Source organism: Carcharodon carcharias, chromosome 3 (genome assembly GCF_017639515.1).
Source record: "Carcharodon carcharias isolate sCarCar2 chromosome 3, sCarCar2.pri, whole genome shotgun sequence".
NCBI classification, from domain to species: Eukaryota; Metazoa; Chordata; class Chondrichthyes; order Lamniformes; family Lamnidae; genus Carcharodon; species Carcharodon carcharias.
The window spans coordinates 114,455,927-114,473,462 of NC_054469.1; the positions used below are offsets into that span (position 1 = coordinate 114,455,927).

A 17,536-nucleotide genomic window follows, 5' to 3' on the forward strand; every position below is an offset into this window, starting at 1 on the left:
AGACATTAAAATTGTCATTCTGTGAAAGCAGTCCACTTGATTAGCACCCCATTCACCATCTTAAATATTCACTCCCTCCTCCACCACCACACAGTAGCAGCAGTGTGTACTATATACAAGATGCACTGCAACAACTCACCAAGCCCCCATCAGCAGCATCTTCCAATCCTGTAACATTTATCACCCAGAAGGACAAGGGCAATAGCTGCATGGGACACCACCATCTCCAAGTTCTCCCCCCAAGCCACATGCCATCTTCACTTGGAACTATATTGCCTTTCCTTCACTGTCACCCAGTCAAAAACCTGAAACTCCTTTCCAAACAGCACTGTGCGTATACATAAATCAAGTGGACTGCAGCAGTTCAAGAAGACAGCTTATGCTCATCACTACGTTCTCAAGGGCAATTAGGGATGGGCAACTTATGCTGGCCTTACCAACAAAGCCCACATCCCATAAAAGAATAAAAAAAAACACTTGTGGAAAATGTTTAAGGATTATACCTGAAAACAATGTTATGACATTTTAGTAGTGAGAATCTTTTGCGAGTTAAAGAAGCCCTTTGTCCAATGCTATATGTATTTTAATGTACTGATAAAATGCTATTTGTTCTTTTCAGTATGCAACTGTTGAGAAGAACGGAGAGCGATACATGTCTCCTGAAGACTTTGTCAGAAGATTTTTAAATTTACGTAATGGCATGGAATCTAATCCTGAGACAGTGGAGTTGCTCTCGGGTGCAGTGAATCAGTCAAAAACTGGGTAAGCATATTCTTGCTGGCCAATATCATAGTGTACCACAGAGCTCCTCTTAACAATTAACTTATCAATATATATTACCCCCGTGGACACTGATAACTTCTTAAAAGAGTTATGAATTTTCTAGTGACCAATGGAAAGAATTGCACAAAATTTCACATTTTTAAGACCTTTACTGCAATAAACAAACTAAAATCAACATCAATTAAACATTACATAATAGGTAACTAATATACCAAAGTATGGAAAAGGTACTTCCCCGTTAACACAACCAAAAATGCCTTATGACCTGTTTGTACATTGCACCCATCCGGGCAAGTGGAGAGTATTCCATCACTCACCTGACTTGTGCCTTGTTGATGGTGGACAGGTTTTGGGGAGTCAGGAGGTGAATTACTTGCTGCAGGATTCCTAACATTGTTTGTAAATGTAGTCTTATAGATTAAGTCCAGTGCCCTTTGAAAGTCATTTCAGTCAGTCTTCTGAGTATCCCTGAACTGATTTCCAGCAGCAATGCCCTTTTCTGGTGACTCAATAACTTGGTCTTTAAATTTCCACAAGTCCCATCTCTTTGAGCAGAAAATCAGTTCTCCTTGGCATCTTATTGGGTGGCTAACACAGAACAGTCCTTTCCTCTGCTTTTCACAGCAGTAGCTGTTTTTAAAAAAAATAATTTATAGGATGTGAGCATCGCTGGCTCGTCCAGAATTTATTGCCCATCCCTAATTGTCCTTGAGAAGGTGTTGGCCTTCTTAAACTGCTGTAGTCCCTGTGACGTAGGTACACCCACAGTGCTGTTGGAGAGGGAGTTCCAGGTTTTTGACCCAACAACAGTGAAGGAACGGCGATATATTTCCAAGTCAGGATGGTGTGTGGCTTGAAAGGGGAACCAACAGGTGGTGGTGTTCCCATGTATCTGCTGCCCTGTCCTAGATAGTAATGGTTGTGGGTTTTGGAAGGTGCTGCCCAAGGAGCCTTGGTGAGTTTTTGCAGTGCACCTTGTGGATGGTACATACTGCTGTCACTGTCTATCCGTGGTGGAGAGAGTGATGCTTGGGGAAAGGGTACCAATCAAGTGGGGTGCTTTGTCCTGGATGGTGTCAATATTCTTTAGTCTTATTGAAGCTGCACCCATCCAGGCAAGTGGAGAGTATTCCAGCAATCTCCTGACTTGTGCCTTGTAGATGGTGGACAGGCTTTGGGGAGTCAGGAGGTGAGTTACTTGCTGTAGGATTCCTAGCATCTGACCTCCTGTAGCCATAGTATTTATATGGGCAGTCCAGTTCACTTTCTGGTCAATGGTAACCACCAGGATGCTGATAGTGGAGGACTCAATAATGGCAATACCATTGAATGTCAAGGGGCGATGGTTAGATTGTCTTTTGTTGGAGATTGTCATTGCTTGAGATTTTTAAGGCGTGAATGTTGCCACTTGTCAGCCCAAGCCTGGATATTGTCCCAGGTCGTGCTGCATTTGAACGTGGACAAGGAGTCACATTAATCCTTTAAGGGACAGTATCTTTTAAAACACAAATTCTTCAAGAATGTCCTTAGTCCTTGAAGATTAACCATTTTCTGTGATTAAAGTGTTCATGACACTTTGGAGAAATGAAACACTATATTTCTATGCGTTTCATTACAAAGTGTAATAAAACATAAACAAAATACTAAAACACACCCTCACACTCATTCATTCACTTTTTTTTACAAGGCTAATGCAGTTACTCTCTGTATCATTTTGGCCTTTAGCAAATTTAAGGCAAAGTTAAAATCGAGACAAAGCATCAGCAAATACATTGTTTTCCCCATAATGTGAACAATCTTTAAGTGGTAAGGCTGTAATAATAAATTCCATCGAAATAGTCTGGCATTCTGGTTTTTAAATTTGTCCACAAAGGCTATGGGCTTATGATCAGTATATACTAGTTTCTCCCTGTATCCATGGTGGACATACACGTCAAAATGTTTAAGTGCTAATAGCAAGCATTAACCACTCTAGAATATCTTTTTGGAAAAGTATCCCACTGGCCTTTCTATGCCCAATTCATCTTCTTGTAACTTCTTACATTTACACCCCAGGTCACTAGCATCAATTGATACTTTGAAGGGTCTAGTGAAATTTGGAGCAGTCAACATTGGTTCAGTGATCAAAATTGCTTTCAGCCTTTCAAAAGATGTTTGGCATTCTCCTGTCCACACTACCTTGGCTTTTTTTTGTAACAAGTTCATCAGTGGAGCAGCTATAATACAACTTTGGTATGAATTTACAATAAAACCTACACATCCCCAAAAACCTCATGATCTCCTGCTTGGTTTTAGGGGCAGGGAACTCCACCAATGCCTGTACTTTCGTTGTTCATGGCAACACTTGTCCTTGCCCTACCATACGCCGTAGATAAGTTACTCGCACTTTTGCGAATTCACTTGCGATTTCTAAATCAGCTAACTGTAGTTTTTCAAACCGGGTTTCCAGCTGTTTCAGGTGGAATTTCCAAATACATCATCACGATAAACCACACAGTTAGGAACAGCAGCCACCACTTGGTTCATTAGCCTCTGAAAAGTTGCTAGGGTGTTTTTTTAGCTCAAGTGGCATCACTCGGTATTAGTAAAGATCGTATGGCGTGACCACGGCTGATATTTTTTTTAGCTCAGGTTGTTAAAGGCACCTGCCAATATCGCTTTAACAGATCTATTTTGGTAAGAAGTGTATAACTGCCAACTCTGCCAATATTGTCTTCCAAGCGAGGAATTGGGTAAGAATCTGCGTTGACCTTTCTATAGTCTATACAGAACCTGGTCAAACCATCTGGTTTAGGCATTAAGACAATAGGGGAATTCCAGCTGCTTTGGCTGGGTTCAATGAGGTAATTTTCCAACATATACTGGATCTCTGCCTTTACCTGAGCATGTTTCTCTGGCCCTAAGCAATAAGGATGCCATTTTATAGGAGGGGATTCTCCTATATCCACATCATGTATGGCTAAGGTTGTACATTCTGGTTTGTCCCTACAGATCCCTTTAAGTTCTGTAAGTAACCTCACTAGATCTTCTCGTTGTCCTGCCTCTAGATATGAAAATATGGTGTCTAACTGCCCTAGTGTTTCAGTGTTAGCTAACCAGATAGTAGGAGGCTCAATTTGTGAACTGTCTAGGTCCCCTTCTGGTTCATTCTCACTGTCTCTCTTGTCCTCCACTATGCTTACTACCTGACATACCTACTCATTCTTATCCTACTTCCTAAGATGGTACTGTTTCAGCATATTGATATGACACAGCTGATTCTTTTTCCTATGACCTGGGGTGTCTATCAAGTAGTTTACTTTACCAGTCCTCTTCATTACCTTGTATGGACCACTGTACTGTGCTTTCAGAGGTTCCCCCTGTAAAAGCAATAAAACTAATCCTTCATCCCCTGGTTGTAATGTTCAGGTCATAGCTTGCTTATCTGTCCATTCCTTTATCCTTGTTTAAGAAACTTTAAGATGTTCTTGAGCCACTTTGCAGACTTTCGTGAGCCGTTCCTGGAACACAGACACATAATTTAACATAGAGGATTTGTCCCTCTGACAACTTTTGATTAATTTCAGAGAACCTTTTACCTCGTCCATAAATTAATTCAAAATGGCTAAAACCTTGATTCATTCAGTGAATCTCGGGTAGCAAATAAAAGAAAGTCCAGTCCTTTGACCCAGTCATGGGAATATTCATGACAATATGCTTTAATCATTGTTTTGAGAGTTTGATGGTACATCTCTAAAGCTCCCTGTGTCTGTGGATGATATGCTGTGGACATTACCTGTTTTATATCTAAACTACTCATTATGTTTTGAAAAATTTTAGACATAAAATTGGAACCTTGATCTGACTGGACCTCTTATCGGTAATCCATATTGAGTAAAAAATTGGGTTTAACTTCTCTACCCCTAAGTCAAAGGTCCCATTTTTTTTTAACATCCCCAGGTGTCTCTGTTCCTCTGTCTTCTTTAAAATTATACCTTTTAGTTCATATTGCCTCTCATTTTTTTAATAAAATGTAGCATCTCACAGTCCTCTGCGTTAAATTTCCTCTGCATTTGTGTACCTTTTTCAGTAACCAGTCTGTGTCCTCTTGAAGTATATCATTACCCGTCTCACAGTCCAGAATATTTTCAAGTTTCATATCGTTTTCAAATTTTGAACTTAAGCATTGTGGGTGCAGCCTAATTTTTATCAAAAAGAGCAGGGGTCCTATATTGATCCTGGAGCATACCACTGTATACTTCTCTCCAGTCTGAAAAAGAACCTTTCACCACTACTTTGCTTTCTGTCCCTTAACCAATTTTGTATCCCTGCTGCCTCTATCACTTTAATCCTGTGGGCTTGATTTTGTTAACAAGTCTGAAGTAAAAGCAGCTGAGGACTGATAGTGAGCAACAGTTGCATCGGAAGCTGTTTGTCACTTTGGCCAGAGTAGTGTTGGTACTATCGGTGGGGCAGGAAATAGTTGGTGCATTATTGCAAGGCTGGTGTGCATTCCAGGGCTTTGGAAAGGTTGTAAGTAGGTGCCGGTTCGAGAAAAAGGAGTAGAAGATGAGAGTTGTTCTCTACCAGTACTGATGCTGGTTAAGCAATATGATTATTAGAGTGGATTTTTGTGAACAAAAATGTTATGGGCTTTTGCCTTTGCACTAAAAACACAAGCATATTGTACTCTCTGGCTTCTTGATCAAGCAGATGATGTATGGATCTTATGTATATCATTAATTTCGATGTTTGGACATTGGTGTCAGCAATACTAGTTTCCTTTATTTAGTATTCCGGGATGTTGTTCGTGCTATATGTGGATGGGCTGTAGAAGTAATCTGTGCTACCTGTGTTGATAGAGAACTGTCGTGACATTTTATCTTTGGTTACTGGATGACCTGAATTACATTTAAATACTTCAAGCCACGACTATTGAAATACTGAGACTATTGAGTGCATCGTATTTCATGAGTTCCATGTAATTTGATTTTGAATTTGAATTCGAACTCATTTTTCAAAACGTTTTCCACCTACCGCTTGGAGAATTTTGTGATTTTATTGATACTTAATTTACCTTATGGCTCATTCACCATATGTGAAGATTAAACTTCATGGCAAGGGGAAATAATGGAACAGCACTGCCTGCTCCCTCTGACCCTCCCAAAATTAGAAGAATCATTACATTATGTAGCCAGAATGCTATGTCCCTTCCCCTGCCCTGGGCAATCGAGCTGCTCAGATCAAGACTGAATAAATTGCATCAACCCTTAAACAATCATTGCTTCCAGTATAGCAATCATCCTAATCAACATGAAGTACCAATCAACATGAAGTACCAGTAAACTCTGCTGTAAGTGATCCTGTCAATGTACAGCAGCTCTACAAATGTTTGTCAGCTCTGCAAAAGTTCTAAAGTTTATAACTATGTTGAATTGCTGAAACTTTTCATTGTCCTATTTGTTATATGAGGTTTAACAGTGGAATCCATTTGTCATGATCACTGTTTTTAGTGATTGTGCTGATATAAGAATCAAATCCTGGTTGTTTGATTAATTAGATTAAACTTCCCCATCACTCTGGACATGCTGTTCGTGACTAGCTGCTCAGAATCTGGTCCCCCTAAGATCTCATCCCCATATCACTGTTTTTCCACAATCTGTCCATCCCTCTGCTACAGACCATCACAAAGTCCTCTTAGCCAAAATCCTGAAATAAAAGACACCACAAAAAAAATTGCATAACAACTTTATCCAGCAACACTTCCAATAATACACACTAAACTGAACTTGTGCATTCTCTTAGTGTCTTTGACTGGCCTAGCTCCTTTGCAGTGTTAGCCTAGTAGCTGCAGCATGGGTGGTAGAAGGCTGATGTCTTTCAGTGGGGAGGACTGCATATGGCCTTGCAGACCACCATCAAGCAGTTCTGGGCCTTGAGAGTCTGGCATCAAACTGCACTAGTCTGCTTAGGTAGCAGCAGTCTGGACTGGCTGGTTGAAAGGCAGCAGCACTGGTGGTGTGGTGGGAGCATGTATGATGTTGTCCTGAGAGAGGACAGCAGGTTTGTCCTTCGCACAGCCACTGTTACTCTCCCAGGTAAGCACCTCAGCGATCCTAGTAATTTGCTGCAGTGCAGATAGTTTGCCTGCTAAGAGAGCCTGCATGCACCTTTGAACACTGATACCCACAGCCATGATGGTAGCAGTCAGAACCTGCATGTCACAAAGTTAGGTTGCATGGAAACATAGACTGAAGTCGTGAAATCTATGCTGAGCTTCTACTGCAGCACTGAAACCTTCATGCTGCTATGAAAGCTGAGACATTGACCAGCAGATACTGCATCACGTCTGGGTCTGCAAATGCTGTCATGGAGTTGGCCATCAATTCCACACAAGAATGGTTGACTCCAAGATCTGTATGAAGTCATATGCTAAGCCGAACTCTTCCATGCTCTTTGACAATGACAACAGGCTTGGTGGCTTATCAATGCACCAAGTATCTCTGTGTGCATACCCAGCATCGGCCTCCTGTATGCCGCCAATCGAAGTCCTCATCTCTGTCTTCTGCAGCAGAACTTGTCTGCAGTCTCATCCTTCAGTGAGCTGGTACACACGCTATTCTTTCCCCCTGACTTGGCTGCAGCCCACTTGTGTCTGCTGACTTGCCATATGTTGAACCTGACTCTACATGACACTCTAAAGTACACGAAGTGCAAATATCTGAGCTAGTGGCTGCGACTGTCAGATTTAGTGACAGTATGTCTTCAAGAACATATAAGCATGAAGGTTATACTAGAACTGTATAAATTACTAATTAGACCACAGCTAGAGTACAGCATACAGTTCTTGTCATCGTGTCTGGTATTAGACTCCTTGTTATTTGAGTATATCCAAGCTGTAAATGACTTAATCATCTTCTGTGAGACCTGTCATGCAAAGTTTGCTACAAGATTGGCATTGGCATCCTCAGAACTGGCAGTTCATGCTCACACAAAAACAAAAAATGCTGGAAAAACTCAGCAGGTCTTTTTCCAGCATTTTTTGTTTTTGTTTCAGATTTCCAGCATCTGCAGTATTTTGCCTTTATATTATGGAAACACTTACTTGGAGGACAAAGTTTTTGGCAGCACTTGAGAATTTGTTTATCATCATCTGGGTGTCTTCTTTGTGGGCAGCTAGGGCACACTCATCTGCATATAGAAGCTGTTTGATTACTGGCTCTATGACTTCAGTGGTGGTGCACAGTCTGAAGAGATTGAAGAACTTCCCTGAATGGAAGCTAATGTTGATGCCTGCAGGCATGTCTCTGGTTGCTTTCTTAAGCATTGCAGCAAAAAAGAGATTAAAGTGTTGGGGAGCCACAATGTATCCTTGCTTTACGCCACTGTTTACCACAAAGGCATTAGACATATTGCCACAGGAACAACCATGCCCAGACATACCATCATGCAGTAGGCACAGGATTTTGACAAACTTGTTTGGATATCCTAGCTTGAGAGCAAGTGTCATAGACCAGGTTGACTCATTGTCTTTGAATATTTTTAAGGCAGAGGTGGATAGATTTTTGTTAAGCAAGAGGTGATAGGTTATAGACGGTAGGTGAGATGTAGATTTCAGGTTACTATCAGATCAGGCATAGTTTTATTAAATGTTGGAGCATGCTCAAGGGGCTGAATGGCCCATTCCTGCTCCCTGTTCGCATGTACGAATTTTCGTATGTTCGTATTGTGTCAAAAGCTTTAGTTTGATGTATAAACAGCATATATAGATCCTGATGTTGCTCTCTGCATTCTTCTCGTTGCTCTCTTGCTGTAAACACCATATTGACTGCCCTGCAGTTAGCTCTAAAACCACCCTGTGAATCTGAGAGGACATCAGACTGGATTTTCATCCTTGAAGCACATAATGGGAGTCGACAGATTTCCTGGCTTGGCGCACCTGCCACAGGAAAAAGTGCCTGAAAAGGTGGGGTTTTCATTCGGGGGTCTTGGAGCTAACTGCAGTCAGACTCTCTGCCCCCAGAAACAGTTCAGAGACAGTCACAGGTGTTGCAAAGTGCTGAGGTGGGCTGGATAAAAGGCCCGCCTCAGTGTTCTGTGACTTTGCCTTAGTTTAATATTAGGTCCTTTAACCCTCACTCCTCACCACCCTCCCTCCCCACACATAATTCCCATGCCCCACCCATGACAACCTATGCCCCTCCATGTATCACCAGTGGCCCCTCACACCATCCATGCCAACCTGTGCCCCTTCACCCACCCCCAGTTGCTACTCATATCTTCCAATCCAACCTATGCCCCTCCAGCTACCAATACCCTCATACCCTCCATGCCAACTCATGGTACTTCTATGCCCTTTCACCCCATATACATTCTGCACAGAACCAATGAACCCTGTAGTAATGATGGCATGTGTGGAAAAGCTTTAAAACATAATTCATTCATAACTTAAAAAAAACACACACCTTTTACTACAGTCCTATAAAAATCAACCAGAACTTTATGGAGATATTGTGGGAAAGTGGCATTGAGGTCGAATGTCAGCCATGATCTGATTGAATGGTGGAGTAGGCTCAATGGGTTAAATGGCCTACTCTTATTCCTATGTTCTGATGTTCCTGGAGGCAAAAGCTCTCAACATGTTTAGAAAGTACTTAGATAGGCACTTGAAGTGTTGTAATCTACAAGGCTATGGACTAGAAAATGGAAACAAGCAGGATAGCTCTTTTTATTTGGCATAGACATGATGGGTCAAAAATGTGGTGTGTCATAAATTTCAAAGATGCTAAGAGGTCCACTGTTGCTTGTGTCATTCATGGTGAGACTGCATTGGCTATCCAGGGGACAATTCTTGAGTATCTGAAAATCTGCATAAGTGGATCATTGGAGCGGACATTTATAGAGGCTGTGGTGGAAAGCAAGGACTCTATGGGCATACCATCTGCAGTTTGCACTTCATGCTAGATGGCAGGATAAGGATGAAGTGGGATTTGAGAGGGGAACTTAAGGCAGGAACATGCCTTCACTCTGTTTCCAGCCACAGGTGTGATGGCTATCCCCATGGATTTTTCTTAATATTCATTCATGGGATGTGGGCATCACTGGCTGGGCCAGCATTTATTGTCCATCCCTAATTGCCCTTGAGAAGGTTGTGGTGACCTGCCTTTTTAAACTGCTGCAGTCCATCTGGTGTAGGTACACCCACAGTGCTATTAGAGAGGGATTCTAGGATTTTGACCCAGCGACAGTAAAAGAAAAGCAATATATTTCAAAGTCAGGATGGTGAGTGTTTTGGGGGGAAACTTCCAGGTGGTGATGTTCCTATATGTCTGCTGCTTTTCTCCTTCTGGATGGTAGTGATTATGGATTTGGAAGCTGCTGTCTGAGGACTCTTGGTGAATTCTTGCAGTGCATCTTTTAGATGGTACACACTGCTGCCACTGTGCATCGGTGGTGGAGAGAGTGAATGTTTGTGAATGAGGTGCCAATCAAGCAGGCAGCTTTGTCCTGGATGGTGTCGAACTTCTTGAGTGTTGTTGGGGCTGTAGTCATCTAGGCAAGTGGAGAGTATTCCATCACACTCCTGACTTGTGCCTTGTAGATGGTGGACAGGCTTTGGGGAGGCAGGAGGTGAGTTACTCGCCACAGGATTTCTAGCCTCTGACCTGCTCTTGTAGCCACAGTATTTATATGGCTAATCCAGTCAGTTTGTGGTCAGTGGTAACTCCAGGATGATGATATTGAGGGATAGTGAGGGATTCAGCGATGGTAATTTTAAAAAATTCACTCATGGGATGTGGGCGTCGTTGGCTAGGCCAGCATTTATTGCCCATCCCTAAGTGCCCTTGAGAACTGAATGCCTTGCTAGGCCATTTCAGAGGGCATTTAAGAGCCAACCACATTCCTGTGCGTCTGGAGTTACATGTAGTAGGCCAGATCAGGATAGCAAATATCCTCCCCTAAAGGACATTAGTGAACCAGATGGGTTTTTACGACAATTCACAGTGATTTCATGGTCATCATTAGACTTTTAATTCCAGATATTTTTTTTTAAAATCCAGGTCCCCAGAGCAATGCCCTTGGTCTCACTCCAGGGACAATACCGCTATGCCACCGCCTCCCCCCAAATGCCATTGAATGTCAGGGGGTGATGGTTAGATTCTGTCTTGTTGGAGATGGTCATTGCCTGGCACTTATGTGGTGTGAATGTTACTTGCCACTAGTCAACTCAAGCCTGGATATTGTCCAGGTCTTGCTGCATTTGGACATGGAATGCTTCAGTATCTGAGGAGTCGCAAATGGTGTTGAGCATTGTGCAATCATCTGCGATCATTTCCACTTCTGACCTTATGATGGAAGGAAGGTCATTGATGAAGCAGCTGAAGATGATTAGGCCTAAGAACTCCTGCATTGATGTCCTGGAACTGAGATGATTGACCTCCAATGACCACAACCATGTTCCTTTGTGTTAGGTATGACACCAGCCAGTTGAGAGTTTTCCCCCTGACTCCCATTGATTCCTGTTTTGCTAGGGCTCCTTGATGAAGAGCACCATCTCCTCCATAGGACTCAGTAGATGCAGATGTGCTTTTCTTATGGGGAATCTCTGCCGCTCCCTGTTGTCATATTTGATCTTGTCCTAATAATAGCTCCTACGAATACAATACAAAATATTATTATAGTTCAAAATGAGGGTGCCCCTCTGATGAATTTACTATACCACCCAGAAAATCAACTGTTTTATCTACTTTCTTTGAGGTTAATAAGGATTTTCAGAATCAAAATAATTTATCCCTTTGTTGTGGTTTCATCGAAACGCAAAAAGACAGCAGATCATCTGGTAGGATATGAGAATTCTCTAGGATTCTACAACCGCCTGTCCAATGCATGGTTTCAAGCTTTGGTACATTGTGCATTAACAAATGAATTAAATTCCTTTTCCTGATTGCAATGTGTAAAAATTGTTGTCTTTTTGGCATATGTAGCCAAACACTCCAAAGCCCAAATACGAGGCCATGCAGCAGCACGAACCAGAGGGAGTCGATGTTGGAAGACTGGGCCACATAACAATGCTGACAAGTGCTGGGATGTTTATCTTTTTGTGGCGAAGGCGGCTGACCAGCAAGGGCACCATAGAAAGAACCAAAATGCTGAGGGAGAGTTTTGATTAGGGATATCACCCGGTGCAGGGATTACAATACCTGATTACTTTGCACCCCGTTCCATTGAGGCAAGAAGCACAAACCACCACCCACCACTGTCCCCTCCCCCTACCCCACCTCCCAATCGGGCCATCTGTCACTTTCCAGAGTGCTTGCCCTGGTCTGGCCATTATCACATTCTGCTTTCCACTCTTAATGACACCATTAGCACCTCCTTTATCCAGCACCACCACTATTAACAACCCTTTTGTTTGTGCCATCTTTTGCAATCTCTCCTTTGCCTCCACTTATCACTGGTCTTCTATCCAGCTTCACCTGTTCCACCCCTTTAAACAGTATATATTTCACCACATTTCTACTTCCCTTTAGCTCTGAAGAAGAGTCATACAGACTCGAAACGTTAACTCTGTCTTTCTCTGCACAGATGTCAGACCTGCTGAGTTTTTCCAGCATTTTTTATTTTTGTTTCAGATTTCCAGCATCCACAGTATTTCGCCTTTGCCTTTAGCACAAACATCATGCTGCCTACTAATCAACATGACTGTAACATGCATCCTTGTGCAAAATGTGCTGCTGACTAGCAGCATGCTCAGCAGGAGAACCAGTTATGTGCATGGCTAGCACAATGTACAGCTAGCCTGCAATTTTTAAAGGCAGCCTGCCCTTCTTAAGTAGAAGGTGCATTCAGGGTATAGCAGCTGGTGGAACAGTGCCAATACCTTCTTGATGGAATAAAGAAAACTGCAAATGTAGCAACAGGCTAGAGAGAAGGCATGCAGGTTCACCAATGTGATGCTAGAGGCCTTTGACTAGGAGGTTGAGAGGAGTTGAGATCATGTTTGACTCTTAAGATGTGCCCTGCAAAGGGGTTAGGAGCAGGTGGCCATGGAGATGAATTCCCAGAGTCTGACCTTGAAGACCTGGCTACAGTGCCAGAAAAAGTTCCATGTTCTCACATGAATGGTCAATTTCAGTGAATATATCTTCAAATGACAACTCCTACTCACTGCACCTAAAATCTCTTACGCTTACTCTTACCTTCATTGGAATTCCACATTCAGCAGATAAAATCCAAAACAAACAGGGTTCTTGGATTTCTGAGGAAGAATCTTTGGTACTGTAAGAAAAATCTAAGAATTATTGCTTACCAAACATTTGTTCGTCCAATCCTGGAGTATGTAAGTTGTGTGTAGGCGAGAGATATAAATAAGATTGAAGTGATCCAAAGACGTACTGTATGATTCTGCATGAATCAATATGGGAAGTATACCAGTGTCACCTCCTTGATCATATATTTGGAATGGGAATCATTACAGCAAAGGGGGGAGAAAAATAGGCTGACCATGTTCTATGAAATATAGAATGGACTGATGGGAATTGACAGAAACAAGTACCTGGCGCCCTCCGGCAGTGACAAAACACAAGGTAGCCATCCACGCACACTCCAAAGACTATTTGTTTCTAAGACAGTGTGTCAACAATCTTTCTTCCCAAGGACAATCACACAATGGATCTGCTAAAGGAAATAGTTATAGCCCCATCACTTGAAATCTTTAGATTATTTCCATTTATAAGTTTTCATTATCAGGACTACCATTTCAGCTGGTCAGGACCAGTTTGGCTAACGCTATCCATATAAATGTTGGCAGAATAAGGGCAATTGTCTGTGTGGACACAGCTGCTCATTGCATCACAGTCCAGTTAGTCAAGCAACAGTAATCAGGATTCACGTCGAACACTCAGATACGTCACCTCACACTCACACAAGTACAAATGTTGTCAGCCTGTCACCCACCTCTTCTATATGCATCCTGCTATTCAACTATGGTAGGCACATCACCCAAACATATTGCAACACCCTCACTGATATTCTTTCCTCTCCTGCAGAACAAGGTCACATATGACCACAGGGAGCAGCAGAGATCTCCCCCATGAGGCAAGCACATCTGCATTTACTGAACCTTATGGAGGAGATAGTGCTCTGCATCATGGGGCTGGCCATTGCATCTGGTGTCACCGTGAACTTTCAGGACGACATCTAGTTCCTACCTTGTGCCCCCTTTCAAATTTCACTTCACTCTCATCCTTCTATCTAGTATGAACTGCAAGCACTGATTTATCCCTTTGCTTAGGCTTCATCAAAACTCAAAAAGACAGCAACTCTTCCAGTAGGATATGAGAATTCTCTAGAATTCTACAACTGCTTGTCCAGTGCATGGTTTCAGGATTTGATGCATGTGTGTTAGAATGAATTAAATCCCTTTCCCTGATTGCACCACATAGCATTTGTTGTCTTTTTGGCATATAGTACAACAGCAATTCAAACTTTGTGGTTTCCTCAGTGAATTTAATTGCATATATAGTTAAAATATAGTTTTAAAATTCAATATACTGCAGGGGAACTACGCAAAAAAAAAAGCATGCTCTTCTGGGACATGTTAAATACCACCTTATTGATGATGTAGTCTGTGATGTGAGATCAAGCAACATCACTTTGGCAGTAATTCCTGGCTGCCTTACAAATGTCGTTCAGCCCTTGGACATGTATAAATAATCTTTCCAAAGGATGTGGAACAATTGGATGTTGGAAGGCAAAGAAACATTAACTATGGATGAAAATTTGCAAGCAACCTCAATAGCAACATTGTGTCAAAGGGTTATAGACGCATGGAATAAACTTGATCCCAATATTGTCAAAAAATAATTTCTAAAATGTGGAATATTGAATGCTCTCGGTGGTGCAGAGGATGATTAATGGTAGAATGATGATGCGGAGTTACAGGTACGACCGATGATGATGAAGACCAGAAAAATTCATATGATGATGTTATACAACCAAGCTATTGGAATCACAGAATTTTAACAGCACAGAAGGAGGCCATTCAGCCCATCGTGTCTGCACTGACTCTCCAAATGAGCATTATGACCGAGTGCCATTGCCCTGCCTTTTCCCTGTACCCCTGCACATTGTTTCTATTCAAATAATCATCTAATGCCCTCTTGACTGTCTCGATTGAACCTGCCTCCACCACACTTCCAGGCAGTGCATTCCAGACCCAAAGCACTCGTATGAAAAAGTTTCTTCTCATGCCACATTTGCTTCTTCTGCAAATCACTTTAAACCTGTACCCTCTCGTTCTTGATCCTTTTAAGAGAGGGAGCAGCTTCTCCCTATCTACTCTGTCCAGCCCCCTCATGATTTTGAACATCTCTATCAAATCTCCTCTTAGCTGTCTTCTCTCCAAGGAGAACAGTCTCAACCTCTCCAATCTATCCTCATAGCTGAAGTTTCTCATCCTAATTGTTCAGTGATTCAGATGATGATCAAAGTGATCTTGAAGGATTTCAACTTGTAGTCTTGTAGTTAGTTTGTTGTGGTATGTATTTATATTGTGTTGGATGGAATGTATATAATTTGTAATATCATAAAATAAATAAATGTTAGAGAATTAATATGAATTCTTTAATGTTGCTGGCTTTTACTTTATTCCATTATGATGGTATTTTTTGGGCGAAAATCAAACACCCATGTCAATCTCTCAAAAACATTATCCCTGCAAAAGTCGACCCTTGACCTTTTGACTTTAAAAATGGCCTCAAAAATTCAACTTTTACACAAGTATATATGGTATCAATGAAGATAGAGTTATAGAATTCAACAGCAGACTAGCTAGACTTTTATTTATTGTGGCGTCTAAATCCAGCCGCAATTCACAGAATTCAGCAAAGCAACTGGGAATAAATTTAACAAATGCAGACTTCATTCATAGAATGGAGCTTCAGGGCACACAAATTTGTTTAGTTAGTCTCACCTTATACTCTAGCGCTACAAATACTCCCATTCCTGAATGCCATTATTGCACAGCTATGCATTGCCATTCTACTATCTGACCACTACCCATCTCCAAAGTATTCATTTTATATTAACTTTTCCCTACACAATTGTACATTTCCCCAACTCAATTCTTATTGTCCACATTGCTCACTTGAATTACTATCCATTCCAACTTTGAAGTACTCCTCTCCCATTCAGCTACTCTCTCCCCACCTTAGCAGTGCTATTCTGATGAAAGGTTATTGACCTGAAACCCTAAGTCTGTTTCCCCCCTCCACACATGCTACCTGATCTGCTAAGTAATCCTAGCATGTTCTATTTTTATTTTATTTTATAAAATTATTGTTTCTGGAGTTTCAGGATTTATCAGAGTTTTGTTGATTAGTGGCACTAAATGAACATTTGCAGCGATACCCACATGCCATTAATTAATAAAAAAAATGTGCTTTAACAGAAAATTTATGGCTGCATCATGTCAAAATTGAGGATGGTATTGGAACAGAAACTTGATATAGAGCTTTATATAGCTGAGGGGAGCAAGGGAGAACCATATCTGGCTGCCTTGCCCCTACAAGTGGCTACACCAACCACTTAGAGCTGTTGCTCTAACTCTTTGCTGGACTCTCAGTTTTATTTGGACTACTTAAGTGCATTGCAGTTCTCATGACAATGTAGTCATTCCAACGATTTTCAAGGACACATTCCGATATGTGCTTCTCAAGATCAGGCCAGTGGCTGGTCCATGTTCTCATGGTGCATTTGATCTTGGGAATCTTCTCTAGGGCAGATTCCTCCTCTTTTCATCCTCTCACCACTTTTTCACTAACACTGAATTCCTTTGCTACAGCACAAGTATTTGACGAGTTAGCAAGCGATAGGAAAATATGTTAAACTTTTTAAATTAATCTGACCATTGACTGCACTTGTGCACTTACTGTGAAAATTCCCTGGTGGAAGACTGCGGAGGCTATCAAGTACCAAGCAATTGTTACAACTCTTAGCTTGATACCAGCTTTGTACTTCATTCCTTTTGCCAGAGGATCCATTTCTGTTCGTTGTTCACCACGCATGGTCTGCTTTCTGTGGGCATGTCTTAAACTTCCACACATCAGCTTGGCAACACAGCCCGTATCACTAGCTTGATCCCATGTGCTAACTTATAAGGTGAGTAAACCATGCCTTTGAGATAAAAATTGAGCTTGACTCCTAAAGTGAGTATAGCATTTCTTAACAGAAAAGGAGAGCTGACTTATATGCCAAGTGTAGGCCTAAACATGAACTTTGGCGCAGAAAAAAATGGAGTTGTCTTATATGCCATGTCGACTTATACACCACAATCTACGGTAAGTAGGAATAAGAAAAGCTTAGATATGTTTTTCTTAATTTATCAGCATTCTTGAACATTCATCCTTCTGAAAGTTTAGTATTAAATTAAATTATTAATTTAAAACAGGTTAGTGAACCATATATAAGGTGGTTAAAAGTAGAGCTTTTAGGATTTGTTTGTAGAGGAACTGAATTTGGAACACTGGCTTTTTGAATGTATATGCCAAAAGTGAAATATTATCGTGTTGGTTTAAGCTCACTGTGTAGTGGTAAATAATGGACCCTTGTGTGGTAATAAACAGTAACCTCAATCTGATTTGATTAGGAACGATAATGTGGCTGCTGCTTCAAACCCTGGGAATTTAACATATTGACTTAATTTACTAAATGTGAATTAAAACCAAATGATTCTAAAATAGTTGGAAGAGCTTGTATGCTGATAGTATGGCTT

The 17,536-nt window shown here is 41.4% G+C and overlaps 1 protein-coding gene across 1 annotated transcript in view; it reads left to right on the plus strand.

Moving 5' to 3' along the window:
* Positions 1-619: 619 nt before the first annotated feature.
* LOC121276315 (calcium-binding mitochondrial carrier protein Aralar2-like) overlaps positions 620-17,536 on the plus strand; it is a 280,042-nt gene continuing 263,125 nt past the window's right edge. The window contains exon 1 of the mRNA XM_041184583.1: positions 620-762. Within this exon, the coding sequence (XP_041040517.1) occupies positions 653-762 (110 nt within the window). The 5' untranslated portion in view covers positions 620-652. The remainder of the gene's footprint in view (positions 763-17,536) is intronic.